We start from the raw sequence: 19,107 nt of genomic DNA, 5'->3' as shown, positions 1-19,107 counted from the left end.
ATTTGGTCCCATTTTTACCTTTTGGCTTTTTATAGTCAACTGGCTTTGGTTGCGCTGCGGTACAACTGAGTTGTATGCTTTCAGACTGAATTGTATTGGATTAAACCGGACCGCTCTGAAGTCAAAATTAACCAATTACATATTTTGTATAATTCAACCACTTTGTCTCGGAAAGGGCTTTAGGTAATTTGGTGCTGTACAAACGAACTGAATTGACTCCAGATTAAGTGTAATAAATTTTCCATCAGGGCGTGGCTGTTCTCCTGGTCCATCTTAAAAAATTTGGTCTTTAAAAGCCAGCATTTTCACTCAGTGAGTGCATCGTTTATAGCAGGCCTCCTGCAGGTCTTTTATGGTAATATCTGCCCCCAACAGCGAACAAAGCAGGTTTTGCTGTGGCACCAGAGCTTTGACTTTTTAATTCCCTTGTTTGTACTCAGTGTAGCTTTTTAATGGATACTATCACAGTCTTGCTCGGCAATCTGATTCCTCATTGATGCTGAAAGGAACAGCATTGATCAGCTCTTAACGATGTAATGTTGACACTCTTACTGGCAATAATTGCTTTGCTTCATCTTTCTTCTGAACAGTTTGTCCTACTTAAAAAAAAAAAAAAAGATGTGAGAACATTTGAATGAGCTCAACAAAGAGAGCAAGATATTAGCCTGGCCTCTATATTACCCAGAAATTAGGATGCAGAAGTTTTAGGTACCTGTCTGGGTGATTTATGACCACTATGTTTCAAACAGAACAAGAACAGAATGTAGATTTAACAAGTGAACCACATTTTTTGACTCATTATCCATCATGAAAACGATCTCAAAACCCTCTGTGTTACATGTTTTCTGTTGGACTTTGTTGAATAATGACTTTAACAATACTCATTTGAATAATCATTAAGAAAATAATCTAAGCAAGCTTGAAATTACGTCATTAATTAACATCAGTATTGATGATTTTTGATTTTTTTTATTATAAACTGCTGTGTAAAAGAGAGTCTTTCAGACAGACAGTATTGTTACATCTACTTTCAGACAGACAGTATTGTTACATCTACTTTTACACTGCTGTGCAAATGTCTTGACTCCTTTCCATATGCAGTTTTTGAATTTATGTGGTCTTTAAATTTTTGAGATCATCAGACTCTAATTTCAGACAAAGATAATGGAAAAGGCATATTTCTAATGATTATTTCATTTATTTGGGGACAAAAGCAGACTAAACTATGTGAAAATGTTATTGCCCCCGTTGGCAAACCTTAAATGAACTGTGATTAACCATGATGCTTGGAGAGCTGAGTTTAACTTCTCTAGCCACACTCATGTCTGATTATTGCCAGACTTGTTCACCAAGACAGAACCAGACTGACAACATGAAGTAGGCTAAATGATCCCAAAAGCAACAGATCAATCTATATGAGAGTTATAGATTTTTCTCTGAGTCTTCACGTCTCCAATGAACCACAGTAATAGCCAGTGAGAAAACATGGAACAGTAGTAAAACGTCCTGGGAGTGGCCGGCACTTCCAAAATTACTCAAAAAATGCATAAATGACTCATCCAGGAAGTCCAAAACGAACTAAACCACATCTAAAGCACTGTAGGCTTCAATCACTTCAGCTAAGGTCAATGTTCATGAAAAATAATGCTAAACTACAATTAAACAGAGTGGTGTAACTGTGATGGTGCAGAGTGCTTTACTGCTTCTGGATCTTGACAATTTCTGCTTTATTGGTGAAAATCCTAAAGGAGAATATCCAGTCTTCAGGTCACCTCTACAGAGCTGTGTGTCGCAGAAAGACAGTGATCAAAAGCACACTTCAATTGAAGTGTTGTAACAACAGCAATCTCTTTCTTAAAGTCAGTATTTAAAACACAGAAAAGGGCAGATTAACCCGGCGGTTATTAAAAGCTCTGACAGATGCCTTTTTATAATTAAACTTAATTGTTCTTATTGGTAAAACCACTATATTTTACTACAGTAATAATAATTTTATTGCAGTGACCGCGGCAGCTACAAACTATAAAATGTGGTATTTTAATCACAATCTTGTTTTGTTTTCTCACTTCTTTTGGACTTTAATATTATATTGAGATTACAAAGACCTGCTAAGAAATATGCAAAACAATGTTCTAAAAGTGGAGTGAAAGCAGCCGATTCATTTAGCTGGCGACTTCTTGGCAATTCGCATTTTCCAAGAATCTCCCGTTTAAAATAGTAATTTCCTACTAGAGACAGATATTGTGCTGTGACCAGCCACGGGTGGCTCTGCATCATTGACTTCAGCAATGCACTTTCTGCTTCCAGTAAAATTTCTATGTTGGTCACAAATTGGCTGCTTGCCTTAGTCGAGGAAAATATGCTGCTGTTTATAGCACTCTGCATCTTTTGTGTTAGACATGGACTTCATGGATGTTGCTCCAAGGAATCCTGTATGGTATTTCAGGCTTTCTCATATTGAACTATTATTTATTTTATTTACCTGAAAGTATTATATGAAGTAACACACAATCCAATTTTAAATATTTTCACTTTCATACACCCAAGTGAAATTTTATGCGACCAATTGACTTTAGATATAACTTAAATAATAAACCAAGGAACGCGTGGCACAGGTAAGTCATGAAGCTATGGAGAAGTTGAAAGCAGCAACAGGTTCCATTTAATAATGGAAATTAAAAGAGTACAAACCAACAGGTACAGACAAACATCATGAAATAGAGAAGCACCTGACAGGTCCACGATAACTCTGGAGTGACTGGAGAAATCGATCACACTGGTCACAGATTCTGTTGATTGGACGGCTGTTAGTCATTCACACCGATAATCTTTAGGGTTTGTTGTCTCCCAGTTTGCTAAAAGCTCTAGGAGACGAAGCAAAATGTGGAAATGAGTACTTGGATCTAAATGAACAAAATGCTGAATGCTTTGTTTGACAATATGATGCTGTGAGGATGTTTTACATCTGATTTTAAGATAGAGGGAGCTAAGCACAGGGCAGGATGATGTCCTGATAAACATTTTGTGCTGCCGTAAAGGTTCAATTTCTGATCGGAGACATTCTCCGTCTAATTTAACAGAGCTTGAACTATTTTACGTAGAAGAACGGGTAGACATTTTTTGTTTCTCAATACGCACAGACAATAGAGACAAAACCTAAAAAGTCTTGCAGCTGTAATTTCAACTTTAGTTTAATTTTAAAAGGTTTGGACACATTTTACAGATTCTTGTTTGTAGAAAATGCTGGAAACCGAGTAACTACTTTGTTAATGTCTTTTACAAAACAGTCCCGATAAATACATACAGGTGCTTTTAACTTGAAAAATGCTGTAAATACTTTTGCAAGATACTCAAAAGTCGTTTCAGTTTTTGCACTCTACCGATCAGATATTTTCCAAGTTAGTCTGTGCTTTTTTGAATGTGACTAACAGACCAACAGGTCCACAAACATCTCTTTTCTCAGTTTAACTATTCACCAGAGAGGCACATTAAAGTGTGTGGGTGCACAATCATGCTTTGCAGAGGCCTCACTGCACTATTCCCACAGAATTCAGGCTTGGCTTTGTGATTCAAGGCTTGGACAGTTGATCCAAGGGAGGGACAGAAAGTGGGAAAGAAAGCACAGAAAAAAGAATGAATTACTGAACTGCTGAACGAGAGAAGGCTGGGAGGATGCCAGATTCTGTTAAAGGTCTTTGCGCAGTGTTTGAAGTCAGAGGATAAGGATTTAGAAGGAAGCAGGATTATTCAGAGTCAAAAGCCTTCAGCAGTCCAGACGTGGGACTGCTGCAAAGTCAAAGTGGCTGTTTTCCCCTGTCATTTCTTACATCTTCTGTCTGAAGTACTTAGTGAGGTCTTTCTGTGACTCTTTTATCGTCTTCTGTTGTCAGTACTTCTATAAAATGTTGGGAAATTCAAGGGAAGTAATTCTGTATTTTCTGAAGAAGGAGCTTTAAAAGATTCCACATAAAATTAAGTCGGGGATGAATGGAAGTGACCTCTCTTTTATTCAAAGGTAATAGATTGAACTTCACCCTGTTCTCTGACTCTGTAAAGGGTAACAGAATTTGTCCACCAGAACCGCAAATGCTCAATAATTAACACGTTCAAGCTTGGTTCAAATATTCAGCTGAAGCATAACAATGGACGTGACCTACAGGTCCACAGAGCTGGGTTATTCGAAGCATTTCTTTAACTGGTTGGGTATCTTCTTGGTATTTCAGCTGATATATCTTTAGAGAGAGAGAGAGAAAATCTTTACTTCCCTTTTACCAGGTTTCTACAGGTGTTTTGAAGTCTTAGAGGTTGGAAGGCCTCCATCCCTTCAACTTAATGTTTAGGTCCAGGCCCCTGAAGCTCCAGTTTCAGGGCTTAGCGACAAACTTTGGTACAGTCAGAAGAAAATTGTTGGCAGAATTGAAACATCCCTGATAATGCCCGGGGTATGAATAATTTTGGGCTCAACTGCATAATATAGGTTCGTATTTTATTGGGACAATGGCCGTTACTGTGTGCAGCAGATTTAAATGATACAGAACTGACAGAAGTACTAAGAAAAGCTCAGAGCTGCGGCCAACACCACTTTTCATGTACGATCAGATCAGATTTTTAGGTCAAGGCCTGTGATTTCACAAGCACTCAGTTAATAAATCCTTCTGGATTTTGCCCTCAACTTTCCACAGGAAACCCACATTTGTTCGAGGCACTGAAGATCCTCTAGCTCTTAATAAGTGGAGAACATCAGTGGAATCTGCCCACATGACAAAAACTAACTTTCTTTGTCTTACATTTAGGTCTCTTGCCATTTAGAAGTTCACACATTTTCTTCCTACTGCACTGCAGCCACTTGCTGCATAGAGATGAGCCCTAAAAATACACAGACTTGTCAGCACTTTGCATTGTCTCCTGTGTGCCTGTTTGAAATGGAGATTTATGGCTACCGCTTGTTGTCCTAAGGCCATTTTTGAGACGGCACAGCACACTGCAGCTCAACAGGAAGTCTCCAGGACAAATTTAATCTATGTTTTCCCTGCTTTTTCATAGATCTACATTATGTTATCTAGATGAAAGCCAAGCCATTGGAGTTAAACATCTGTGGTCTTAAAGAGCATGCAAACCAAAGGTAAAGCTGATGTTGCTACTTTGGTTTAGTTTTATGTTTATTGACTGGACATAATAAAGTTAAACAAGAATCGTCTTAAAATAAATACTGATCCCAGAGTATGAGTCATTTATTTTCCAAAAGAAAACAGATTTTGGTAACACTTTATTTGAAGGGGGGTGAATAAGACTGTCAAGACACTTTCATAAACATGTCATAACACCTATCATGAACATGAATAAGCCTTCATGAATATTTATGACTGTTGTCATAAAGCGTCATTCGGTAAATTATGATGCTTTTAATACAAAGTTGACATTATTCAAAATGTCTTTTTTATGACAACTTGACATTAACCAAAAAATCATTACTGATATAAATTTGTTATAAAATAATTACTGATTTCACTTTAAAAATTAGGTAACTTTATGTTATTAAAGGTAAAGTTTGAACAGTAATGATTTCTTGGTTACCCAGATTGTTATCAATTTCATGTTTTTGTTGTTGTTGTTGTTGTTGCTTCTTCTATTTGAAGCTCGCTCAATCTTCCCTTTTCAATGTTACATTTCTCTGTTGCACTGTAGATGCTTGCAGAGGACAAATCAATTCTGTCAGTCAGATGGCAGGAAGTATTTACTAAGTAAGATCCAGGTCTCCGGGGATTAGGCTCTGCAGTCGACTGGGCGATGAAATCCTAAACACAGAAATACACCAAGCCTTCTGTCTGCTCCGTCTCTCTTCCCTTTCCCTGCCCTTCTCTGCTACGTGGCTTATATAACGGCGTAATTGCTCTCCTTATCATTAATATGCTGGCATGAGTGACAAATGAACGTTGTTCTTTTGAGCGAGGAGTCCAGTATCTGATAAGGCTGTGTGATATAAACATTTGAATCCCATTTTAAGTATGGTTACCCCCAAAGAAAGTAGTCTTATCTTTAGAATAGACCACGCACATTAATAATTTGCTTACCATCAGGCGTTAGGGTTAGGGTAACCCATAGATAAACTCACTTTGGTGAGTTTATCTATGGGTAGTTTATTGGTTCTTCTCTAGTATTGATGAGTGTTATGTTTTTATCATCTTGTTTTTGTGGTCTAACCTTTTTTATGGCTTTAACGTGTCTGAAAAGGTTGTCGAGCAACACATAAATAAGGCTATAAATGCTGTAGTGCAAACTAAACAGAATCACAATAAATAAATCACTAATTCGTGGCAACATTATTTTCAAATGTGAGCAAAAATTCTAGAGAAAAAAGATTTGGACATTGTCCAGTGTTGTTCTTTCTTAAGATGCTAGATGTGATAATGTGGAATATGAACGGTATCTTTCAAAAATACTGGTGATCAATTACAATGAAAACGTCCACCTCGGCACTAAACGTAGCGCTCCGTAAGCACACAAATGTGTCTAAATGGATCATCTGTCTATCAGTGTCAGAGCAGCTCAGGGATGTGGTAGAATAAGGGTGTGAAATTAAAGAAAAAAAGTTAAACTGCTGTCACAAATTCATCATAATGTACCTCATTAATATGAGGTACATATTAATGATGACTTAATAGCAGTCTTGGATAAAATATCAAACTGCTTTTATGAGAGCAGCCTATGATTTAGCTTTGTTTTAAAGCTAAATCATAGCTTTAAAACAAAACATAACCCACCATAATTCAGGGCAAAGAGTATTTCTTGTCATATTGTCACGAGTTTTTTTCAAGCACAGCTGAAATTTTCAGTTTATCTACATATATCTTGAGGATAATGTGAGTGTAGAGACCAGTTCATGTCTGGAACAGCTCAACATAATGAGGCCAAGCGAAGTTAATTCACTTTGACTTTAAGCATCTACAAAATGTGATCCTTGAATCCCGTCAGAAACCAGATGAACAAAAAGCCCTCTGAAAATCAGGGATGTCTGAACCTGCCAGAAAGGTGTGCGAAAAGTTATTTGTGCCGCTTGAACTGGGGATGACTTAATAGCAGTCTTGGATAAAATATCAAACTTCTTTTATGAGAGCAGCCTAAGCAGGTCTGAGTAGATTTAAATATAAATTAATGTAATTAAAACTTGCTTCTGTAAAAAAAATAGACCCTTTGGAAATGTTCACTGTAACATAATGGACATATTTCTAGGTTGAAAATGTTGAATCTGACTTTTGAACCTACATGTCATACAAGTAATGCAATTATCCGGCTCAGCAGCGTAATCACTGGCATGCTGTGTGTTGCAGTTCCTCTGTTCAGGCTCTTGAAAGCTCAGTGTACTCCTTCACTGGCATCCAGCAGTTCACTGAGGTCAGCCACAGGAAACCTTCAACAGCTTCACACAGAGACACCTTTGAAAGCTAATGAAAGCTTTATTATGATATTATTATTTTCACTCAGGGTTTTCAACCATCACAGCTGAGCCTTTTTTCTCTGTGTGCACAGTGAGAAATTGTCAAGGACTGCTCAAGTGACCTGTGGTTTTTCAGCATGTATGAAGAGGTCTTTAACCCCACACAACGACACACAGTCATGTCTCTTTTTTTTTTCTTTTTTTCTCGAGAACGTCTTGCATTCATTTTCTTGAACTGTATCTCGAACCTAGCTGCGGCCAGGTCATTGCCATTTGACTGTGTAAACAGAATCACGGCCTTGCAACATGGGTCGTGAAAACCCGCACGATCATTTTGTCTGCTTATTGACTCTTTATGCTTCTTTTCCTGAACAGCATATTAAAGGCTGTATTCACAGCGAGCTCTGTGCTCTTTGAAGTGCTCAAGAGCTGCAACAGATCCTCAAATATTGACTTTTAAAGCCTTCTGGGGAAAAGAGAGAGAGCAGAGATGGATGGAGAGAAACATGATTCACACAGAAAAAAAAACAGACAAAGAGGAAGAAACGTCTGTTTATTATAGCTAAGGTAGGCAGATTTATTACACGAGGGCCAAGTTTGCTTTGGCTAAATCTCTGTTTGGTAAATGCTAATGTACGACATGAGGAGCATGTGTATTGATGTGGAAGAGGAAGTGGAAAGAGATAAGAGATTTGACATTAGCTGAAAAAAGTCTATACAGATGAACTCCTTTCTTTTCTTTTCTTTTCTTTTCTTTTCTTTTCTTTTCTTTTCTTTTCTTTTCTTTTCTTTTCCTTTCCTTTCCTTTCCTTTCCTTTCCTTTCCTTTCCTTTCCTTTCCTTTCCTTTCCTTTCCTTTCCTTTCCTTTTCCCAAAACTTCTGAAGTATGGAGAGCCTCTGACCAGGCTACCACAGTTCTACACAATACTTCCTTTATTTAAACCAATATACAGACGGCTGAAAAGAAAACATCTAAGAGCTTATTTATACCGATTTTCAAACTCTTTTCCATCCCTGACACCTGCAGGTCACAGCATTCAGTCTGTTGCTGCTTGCAGGAGTTCTGTTGTTTTGTTGGAAAAAAAAATGTGCAGAGAAACATTTTTTCAGACCGAAATCAGATTTGTGGACCCCCCCTACTCCTGCGTGCCTCTGCACGCCCCGACCCACGCAGAAGATGAAAGACTGATTTTAAGTCGGTGGTTTGTTTTTTAAGTCAGAGCAACAGGTATGCTGAACTCACTCTTGTTGTCTAGAAAACACATTCTGGCTGGAAACACTTGGCAGGCTTTCATATGGCACACGTGTTTGCATGTCTTGATGCCTGTTTTGATTATGCCGCTTTATCTTTTTTCAGTGTTATATTTGACTTATCTCAAACTTATCTAAAATATGTACGCTTGTGTGAAAATGAGTCTTGCCCACGGCAGAAGAAACATATAAAAATCTTATCTGTCCTCTTATAGTCCTTCAGGGTGTAGTTTTTTCTAGGAATGTGATTGGTGCTCTAAAAATTAAAGGCTTCTCACTGCAGGCAGAAAGAAAAATAATTCTTGATTTACATTTGCTAAAGTTGTTAAAAATAGAAGTTATTTTTTTGTCTTTAGTTTAGAAACATTCTTATTTATCACTCTTGTATTTACAGTCGGTGTTCTTTGTGTGCTGTTGGTTTAAAGTCTTTAGATAACCTGAAGTTTAAAAATGCATTTACTGAGAAACATTTTGCTTGTTCAGCCCCACCCTGGTGAAAAATTAATGTTCTAAGTTTGTTAAATTTTAACATACTTAAGCATACTTTTAGTAGGACTAATCATGAGTATATTTCAAGTATACTTAGAATTAGTATACTTAAATTATGACTTTTTTGAAATACTAATTTGGTGCTTAGTGTACTTAAGTAGTACTTAAGCACTACTTTAAGTGTATTAAGCATACTTCAACGCACTTCTTTTGGACAAACTTAAGCAGTACTTAGTGTACTTTAAGTATTTTTATCTACCAAAAATGTGCTTGATTAGTATATGTAGAGTGTACTATTTTAGTGACTGAGTTAGATTTAACATATACTTAGAATGTATTTTAAGTATATTATAAATACATACTTAATATATTAGTAGCGTGATTACAGTATGCTGCAATTACACTTTTGGTTTACTATAATTGCTAATGAAGTACACTTTTTAGTTAAGTAATGTCTTTTATTATTCTTCTTTGGTACTTTGTACATTACATGCTTCATACACACATCAGGTTACCAGAACACAGACGGATCCATTACAACACACACTTTATAGGTGAAATTAATTACATTGTGCTTTCAATATATTACCATTTTGGTAACACTTTATTTGATGGGGTGTGCAAGCATTTGTATTTTAAAGAGTACAGAAAAATGGCAACGAAAAAATAAGACTTACAGTTTCAAGACGTTGTGGGCTCACTGTGTATGTGACATCATCAGAACTGATGATGATTGGGACCGGATGGCTCGGGTGGAAAAACATTTCTGGGTGTCTGTTTATGTTAGAAGTAAAAAAAAAAAAAAAGTCAGCAATGTCATAGAATCAGTTGATGTTGGCATCAACTATGAAGCTGTTTTAAGTGTGGACTTAAGGAGACAAACTAAGGTTGTAGCATACTTTTAGTATACTTCGTATGCATTTATAGGTAGTACACTTAATACTTAGTATGCTAAAAATATGTTTACACAAATGTAAGTATATTTGAAATATACTAAAGTAAATTTTTTTTCACTAGGGCACCTTCAGAAACTGTTCTGACGTGTCAGGCAGTGGAGTCCAGAGACAAAATGTGCTCAGTCAGACAGTCTGGGTATCAGCTGTGCTCCTTTTAAAACTCTGGACTTTCAATTCATAATTGACAGGCATGATGTTTATTTTGTTTTGTTGTTTGTGACACTTAATGTAGCTTCATATCTGACATCTCCATTACGAACTAAAACTTCATCTTTAACAGAAGCCAATTTTGCAATGCCCTCCTCTTTGCTTGACTGCTCTTTAGGACTGCTTTTGTATTTTAAAGGATTCAGAAGAGGGGCTGAAACAGTCCGTCGAGATGCTGTTGGTTTCTCAGTGTAGTTTATCTGAAGTTTCCTATGTCTCATTCAGAGACAGGAAACATGTTAATCCCTTATATATATCCCTAAAGTGTTTACTTCATCTTTTACATTAAAATTGGGTTGATAGGAAAAGTCTCTTTCTAACATCCACTCAAACAGGGGGTTTAAATCTACCAACAGCTCTCCTCTCAGGTGAAGTGAATGAATGATTTCAGCTGCATTCACCTCAACAGACCACAGAGTTGCTGGTAGCTCCCAGTCTTTCTCTTTGTGGCCTTGCAAATGAACATCCCAGATGCTCATGATACAGGATTGGCATATTTTTGCATTGGCTAAAGAGCAAGGTGTGATATTTTCACAGTGCTTACGTATCTTGTCTGTCAATGTGTCACCATTTTTTTTCACAGGTACCCGAAAATGCTGCCATGCAAACAATTCAAAAATGATGGATGCTTCTTCATCTTACATAACCAAATATCTTTGCGAATGAAAAAAAAAAAGATCAAAAAAGTCGTGTTTTTAATTCTTAAAACAAATTTTAAAATGCCAATATTTTTTTATGTTACCCTTCATTTATTAACATGAAAATAATGATTTATCAACAGCATATATTTAACCTAAGTGACCAATCAATTATCAGTGTAAATGTCACTCTGTCACAGTGTTTATTTAATCTGTCTGCAACACTTGAGGTAAAATGAGACCATAGTTTAACTTTTTGCTACCACCTACAAGGAAGAAATAAATACTAGCCAGCTTCTTCAAAAGTTATTTTCATAGTTGCTTGATATACTTTAGTTAAAATTATACCTACCGAAACACCAGACCTGATCATAAAACAACAGCTTAAAGGAGCCCCTTATTTTCATCTTTTAACACGTCACAAAGAGCTTATAGTTTCCTGTTTCCTGTACTAGCCGTGCGGCCCTGGAAGTCATAGACTTCCATAGTGAGCGTGTTTTCTTCTTTTTTTTTCTTCGGGATGAGCTGAACCCATAGTGCCACTGACTCATCCTCTCTAGATGGAGAATGGCCTTTTCTGCAGCCTATCAGATGTCACCGGGCTCCTCTGTTGTGGTCACAGCCATTCACCAGAGGATGAATCACATTAATAAAAGCCATCTTTGCGTTGCTCGGCAGCTCGGCTGAGGTCAGCTGGTGGCATTTGAGAGCTGGAAACCTGAAAGCAAGGCAAGTTTCAAACAAAACCGGCTCACGTTGATGTGCTCTGTTCACGCATTACAGTTCACTTTTAGGGATGCATCTCAGTTCAGAGCACTCACTCTGTCAGCCATCCCTGTGCTTATTCAGATTGAGTGTGAGAGAGCAAGAGCTTTTGGTTTTTTTTTGTCTATGTCGAAATGGTCTCGAACTACAAAGGCTTGTAGTATTTATCTTCCCGCTGACTGATCCCCTACCTCGGTGACAGATTTATGAATACAAATATATACATGAGCAGTGCCAGCACAAATGCCTGTTAAGCCAGTTGTAGCACCAGTTTTAAGGATTTGGAGTTACAGCAAATCCAATGGGATTTGAAAAGAACAAGTCGCATGTAAATGATTCTCACTGCCAACATGGAAAGGTGTGCCTATCTTGATCCTAATATAAACATGCTAGTCTGAATGGGCTGTGGTGGAAGTCAGGTTTTGGTCTTTTGAAAGAAACATCCAGAGTAGATCGATGCAGAAAGAGGAAGAGGAAAATCTTTATTTAAACAGTAACAACCTTCCTCAGGACTGAAAACTATACCATGTCACCTTCCTCCTTCCATTCAATCTGTGTAGAAAAAAAAAGAAGTGAAATAGGTCGCCCTCTTGTGGCAGAGGCAACGTTCAATTGATTTCTGCTGTACCTTCTCATGCAAGAAAACATGATACTACAATTGCATGGTATGTCTCTATTCTATGCCAGTGTCGCCCCCCAACCTTTTAGGATTTCTAAAAGTCTTAATTTATAAAATGCAGTCTCTGCTTTTGTTAGAATTAAAATGTTCAAAGCTTTAATGGGCTGTAAAATGCTCTGGGCATGAAACAGGCTGCTAAATGCAGAAATAAACAGCCAGTTTAGTAAAAATTTAACAAACCTTGGAAAAGTTTCAGCCTCCTCTCACTGTTCTCCCACATACCAGAAGCACAAGCATTTCCCTTTATATCAGTCTGATCTCTGACACTAAACAATCCACAAGCTAAGGAGTGAGTTTGGCTTTCTAATGAATCTCCTTCTACTGAACAAAGAATGTAATACTTATGTTCTTGAAAAAAAAAAGGCTTTAAAAAAAGTCTCTTTCTATATTTCATTGTGGTTTTTGTCTGTCTATCACAGAATATCATGGTTTTCTGGTAGGATTAACTTTGTCCAGCCAGATGCTGTTAGGGCAGCACAGGTCAGAACTGAAGCACAGAGGACTTGTCAGCCTCTAGAGTCTGGAATAACCTAATAATAATAATGGCTGACACCTTTATGGAGAAGCTGATATTTTCATCGATCAAGACTTTACATCTGTCCACACTGCGAAAGTTATAAAAAGGCTGGTTCAGTCCACGGTACTTGATTGACCATAGACGAAGATGATAGAGACCAGACCTGCTATCAAAGCAACCTGGGCCTCCATCGCCTCAGCTGTACCAAAGATTGATCATCTCCGTTGCCGCGCTGCTTCGATGCAGTAATTAATGCAAAAGGAGTTATTGGGTGCATAGAAATGAACAAGGTTTCAGAAACCTGGCATTTCTGATTCAAATGTAATTTTTGTATTCCAAATTTACGAGACAGTGAATTTTGGGTTTTCATTATCTGTAAGCCATAATCATTAGCGTTACAAGGAATAAGGGCTTCAGATATTTCACTCTGTGTGTAATAAAAAGCTATATCATATACGAGACTCTCTTTCTGAAGTGAGTGACAAAAAATATTGAGCTTTTTCCACAATATATACATTTTGTAGAGGTACTTATACCATTACTCAGAGTGATACTTAAATCATTAGACAACATAATGATCGATCAAGTTTTAATAATTTAACAACTATAAAAATCTAAATAAAAAAAAGAAAATCCATGAAAAAAAATCCTTATTGTTATTAAAATACAACATTTCTGTTCTCAAAGAGAGAACATATAACAATCTTCTCTTACAAAAAATGCTCTATTTTGACAGACGGGATCCACAACATTTATGTGATGTTCAGAATCCTGCTCCTAAGCTCCACAGTAATCTCAGCGTCTCTCTGGTCTCGTATTGTGTCTCTGTCTCATGAGTGAGGCGACGTTCTGTTTCATCAACTCACACATGAACAGATTTTCTTGTCTTTCTCTCTGCTTTTGCAGATTCCCTGTCTGATATTTGCTTTGCTCTCTGACCACAAAGCTTGTTGTGTAGGAGGTGCTGATTTCTTTTTGTGTTTTCGCACAAAAACACTTCTTTCAGTCTCTGATCTTGTTAGACATAACACATTGAGGCAAGATCACAGAGGGGCTGTGATAAGACTCGGTTCCTGGTACCTCCAGGTTTAATGTTCCCGCCTGAGATGTTGCCAGACCCCCCCTCTCTCTTTCCCCTTGCGGTGGCCCTCACAAAGGGGTCCTTTTTGGTCAGGCTTTCCATATGAGTGCATATTATTCTGCATTTTGGCTGTGTAAGACCTCATCTCATTGGCTGTCGCCTCTTTCTCAGACTCAGCCTCTGGCCAGCTCCGGGTGCTCTCCCCCTTCTATTACCTCACAGCTCATGACGAGCACATGATCCGAAAACAGCCGCGGATCAGGTATTAGTTGAGATAAATATGATCAAAGAGCGACAAAAGGATAAAAGCGAGCTTGTTGTTGCTGTGAATTTTTTTTGTGTGTGTGCTTAGATTACACTTTACTGTGTGAAAAAAAGTCTTGGAAAACCTAGTCTCTCGTGTGTTGCTGACAAAAGTGTTGCACAAATGTGTTATTTGTACCAGAATTGCTGTCTTTACAAAAAATGCAGAACTTTGGACAAATACTGTTTATTTTATCTACAAAGTTGTGGCACAAGTGGCCTTTATTCACAGAAAAAGGGGCAGAGACAAGGGGGGGAGAAATGTCCTGAAAGGGCCGCTAAATTACATAGATCTTATCGGCTCTTTTAGATAAGGTGTGCTCTGCATCCACACAACATGCACCCCTAAATGTTTAAGGCAAACCGTAAACTTGCTGAGCCTCGGGAGATTTCTCAAATCAGAAATTATGATTCTTCTGCAAGGATTTGGTGAGCTCTTTCAATTTTCTGTTTAAATCTCACGTTTAAAAGTCGTCTGTTACGTGGGAAAAAACACAGGCTGCCAAACCAGATGGTGAGGTGCTTACTTTCCCGGATCTTACATTTTCCTCCATCTTTGACCTAAACTAAACCAATTAGCTCCTTGTTAATGACTACAGCTTATTTCAGTGTAGAATAATTACCATGCCAAAATGTTGTGCAAACCTAGGCAAGAGTGTAAACTTTTTTTGTAATATATGATTTCTTTTGCTTTGCCTGTCTCTAGGAATGAGCCCTTTTGAGGTTTTCAAGGTGTAACTTTGAGTAAAAATGCCATAGTTCCACAGTACAGAAATACTTGCACATGAATCTAAAACAAACTTCTGTTACAAAAGCTACTTTAAATACATACCCTCAAGCAGAGTTAAGAAATAAACACCTGGTAAATTCTATCCCCTTTTGACATTCCCCTCTTCCACTGGGAATATGACTAGCTAATATTTGTTCATAAATTATTGGGCTATCTGCATGGGCGGAGCCCCAGACAGCTGCTTGACATCTATAGTTTAAAAACAGCTTCACTTTACCAGGAGTACTGCGAGAAGCTCCTTTGTTTTCCAATCTCTGACTATTCATGTATTATCATCAGAACCAGAAATGGTTCCAAACATGTGCATGTTTCATGTGCATGTTTCCATATGTGCAGTGAAGGAAAAGTGCAGCAGCCTTCTTTTAAAGAGTTCGTTGGTGTTGCAAAGCAACAGGTGGGGAAGGGGCAGTGCTGTGTTACTCTATGCTCCATGCAGCTGGACAAAAACATAAAACTCTGGTTACTCCAGATCGTTTTAACCGTAGCTTTTTAGCTCCATGTCACTTTGTTATTGGTGGCCAGCCCAGTCTCGCCCTTCAACTTCCTGCTGTTTGCTGCTATAAAGACGGCACATTTACATTGTTCTGAAGCGTATATTTTATCACCACTGTTTCTTCTCTGAAGTTTTGTACCCTTCTATTTCCGTTTTTGTCAGCAAAATCTTAGGTTAGAGAAGAAATTGCTTCACTACATGTTTGCTCCCTGCTTTCTAGAAGAGGCTTCAGGGAGCTGCAGCCCCTGCTGGGAATAACATTGTTCTCCACATTTCTCTTTTCTTTTGAACTTTTGTACTTCTCTCTCTCTCTCTCTCTCTCTCTCCTTTTTTTTCTTCTAAAACTCTCAACAAGCAGCAAAGCTGGCCCGATGCTGAAGATGATATGTTAAAATTAGCTGCGGCATCTCTTCGTTCTTTTATCTCTCCGTTTTGATTCGTCCGTCTCTGCTGTTTTGTATTCTACAGAGACCTTCGAGGTTCTGATGAGGCAGGCGGAGAATCACACCAACGTCGTCCTCCAGGTGTCTTATCAGAAAATAGCTGATCCTGCTGCCGACTCGGTGAGGGAACTCTTCACCGACGTCGGTCTCTTCCTGCTGGGTTCTGAGCTCAACGTTGATGAGTTTGTGCAGCGCTTCTTCGACGCTCTCCTCCCGCTGGTCTACAATCACTACATAAGCCCAGGTGTCGGTGACACGTCGCCAGGCTATGCCGAGTGTGTGAGGTCACTCAACCGCGTTATCAAACCATTTGGTACAGTGCCGGACCTCTTCGCCGATCAGATCGCTGCTTCTGGGGTCTCTGGGAAGCTGCTGCTGCAGGCTCTGCACCTCGGCATCGAGGTCATTAACACCACGGACCATTTGCAGCTGAGCCGTGAATGCAGGCGGGCCCTGCTCAAGATGCAGTACTGTCCCCATTGTCAGGTGTGGTTACATTTCTGTGATGCAAGTCTATTGATCTGAGTTAATGAAGTGTGCTTACCGGCAGCGCTAATCTCGGAGCACTTTCCTCCACAGGGCATTACCCATTCCAAGCCCTGCATGGGCTACTGCCTCAACGTAATGCGGGGGTGTCTGGCGAGCATGGCAGAGATCGACGCCCACTGGAGGGAGTTTGTTCGCTCGCTGGAGGGCCTGTCAGCGAGGATGCATGGAGCTCAGGATTTGGAGCAAGTGCTTCTGGGAGCTCACACGATGCTTCACGATGCTATCGGGCACGCTCAGAAAAATGGACCTCGCCTCTCGGCACAGGTTTAGATCACGAGCAGAGACGTAAAAATTGCTTTTGATGGTAGATTTGAATGTATCTCGGGGCTCTTTATAGAAGGTGAACCCACTGTCACCCGCAGGTGTGATTGGATAAACAAAAAAATAAAGTGCTTCACACTGGCCTGGAGCAATTTTTATTGTGGAGCTGCTTGCTCCGCGTTAGAGAGGTATGCAGTCTTTAGGCCAAAGATAAATTCCTTCTGTACGTACAAAACAGATAGTTTGAAGAAGGAAAGGGTAAATTGCCTTAAAAATATCTGTGTGGGTCGCTGCGAGGAGCTAAAAGTATATAAACCTACAGATACAGGAGGACTTGGTCTATATATGGAGAAAACCACCAGTCCTTGAGCTGCCACCCATTTATCATCTTTTATAGGTGGTCTTTTTCTTTCACCTTCCAGAAAAGGTGGACAATAAAGGCCCCTTTTCAAATGTTTTTTTTTCCCAAGCTCTATATCTTTTTGGTTGTAAAGTGAATTCCACAGATGTTTGTTCCTGAGCTACACTGAGTTGCAGTGCACTAATTGAGACACCACATCTCCATCTAGTGGACAACATGAGTAACTGCTGTTTGGCAAATAGACATAACTTGAGAGAAATTGGAGCTGAAAGCCTTAGCTTGCCCTAATGGCCGTAATACAAATAGTTATCACTCAGCCGTCTAAAAACAAATCTCACAGTTGAAGCCTCAGTAATGTTTAACAAGGTTATCCAGTTCTTAAAATACACATTCTTCCCTCAGTGTTTCGAAATTAAATTTGTGGCTGTTTTACTGTGCATTAGGTTCAGAAACTGTGCAGCACATCAATCAGGAGGCCAGCTCAGTCGGTCAGCATCCAGGACGCGAACAGCAGAGTCTCCATCCCGCTCAAAGCTCTGAACAGGCGGTCGGACGATTCACTTTCTGTCATGAGAAAGTAGGTGAAAGTCAAAGGCATACAACACACACCGCATAGTCAGCAGTTATTTTTAGTTTTAACTAGATCTGAAGAAGTAAACATTATGCACGCTTACACGTGGCTGCCTCTTTTCATTTTTTTAGGGACTTTCTGAAGACTCTGCGTACCTTCAGCACATTCTACGGTGGCCTGGCAGATCAGCTGTGTTTGCAGGGACTTTCTTCTGGTGACGGCGTGCCATGCTGGAATGGAACAAACATTGTGAAAAGGTTTGTTTCAAAAAATGTTAGTGAAAAACACAGATGGTTAATATAAGAGCAAATGAAGCAAACATCTGGTGTTTCCTTTGCAACTCTGTTTGGACAGACGTAAACATGCAAGATGTCTTCATTGACAAACCGTGTGCTGAATCACATCCTTGTGTCTTAATCCGAACACATGAGCAACTATCTGGAAATGATCCTAAAATGAGGAGTAGTCAGAAACTTGGTTTTAAAGTTCACTGCAAGAAATGACTTGTAAATAACGTTGTTTACAAAGCAGTAACTTTATTTCCCATCTAGTTAATTGATTCATGTTGTTTTCCTTCTTTGACTTTAGTTTTTAGTTTTGTTTACTTGACCCAAACTGCCTTTCAGAAGGAAGAAGGGGGAAGTGGGAAGACACGCTCAGCACAGTTTAGTGAGCTAATTATAGTTCAAGTCCCATGTTAAAGTTTGAATTTTTCACACTTACTGGCTGTCCTAGTAAAGATGCCTTTCCTCAAAGTTTATTTTGGCATCCGCGACTTCCTGTTTCTCTGGAGGTCAGTAGAAATATGACATGACACAGCAGACCTTTTCTCTTAGCCACTCTATTAAATGGGAAAAACAAGGGAATGAATGTCAGTAAATGACTACAATATGACAACTACAGTACTAAACGTCCTCAGATTTACAGTGGATATAAAAACTATCTACATGGAGGCGTGCCAGGAATTTTTTTTCTTCCACTTTATGAACTCAAACTTAATAGTCTGAGTTTGCTAAGTGCTGCAATCCATGGGAAACTTATTAGAGTTGTTAGAGTGCATAGCATCATGAGGGTGCAGTGTATTTATTTTTGAACTAATCCCATCGAGTTTCTCATTTTTATTTTTATTTTTATGAGTTGGAGACATGAAGGGTCCAAACATCAAATGACATGGCTAGAGTCAATGTAGATATAAGATGTCAGAAATGTCATCATCATGGTCAGAAAAGCGATTCTTCTATATATTATTTGATACTCATTCATGAAGTAGATGATCCTCTGGTAGAAAACACCGATTTTCTAAGTATTGACTTTGGAA

General features: G+C 38.7%; 1 protein-coding gene across 1 annotated transcript in view; it reads left to right on the top strand.

Annotated features, from left to right (window-relative positions):
* gpc5a (glypican 5a) overlaps positions 1-19,107 on the top strand; it is a 122,561-nt gene that overhangs the window by 9,168 nt on the left and 94,286 nt on the right. Inside the window, exons 3-6 of the mRNA XM_007553938.2 lie at positions 16,073-16,533; positions 16,627-16,860; positions 17,662-17,795; positions 17,921-18,046. Of these exons, the coding sequence (XP_007554000.1) occupies positions 16,073-16,533; positions 16,627-16,860; positions 17,662-17,795; positions 17,921-18,046 (955 nt within the window). The remainder of the gene's footprint in view (positions 1-16,072; positions 16,534-16,626; positions 16,861-17,661; positions 17,796-17,920; positions 18,047-19,107) is intronic.

The sequence above is a fragment of the Poecilia formosa genome, unplaced genomic scaffold, assembly GCF_000485575.1.
Source record: "Poecilia formosa unplaced genomic scaffold, Poecilia_formosa-5.1.2 Scaffold60, whole genome shotgun sequence".
Taxonomy (NCBI): Eukaryota; Metazoa; Chordata; class Actinopteri; order Cyprinodontiformes; family Poeciliidae; genus Poecilia; species Poecilia formosa.
The sequence above is the reverse complement of the archived record's forward strand: the minus strand, read 5'-3'. Positions and strand labels throughout refer to the sequence as shown.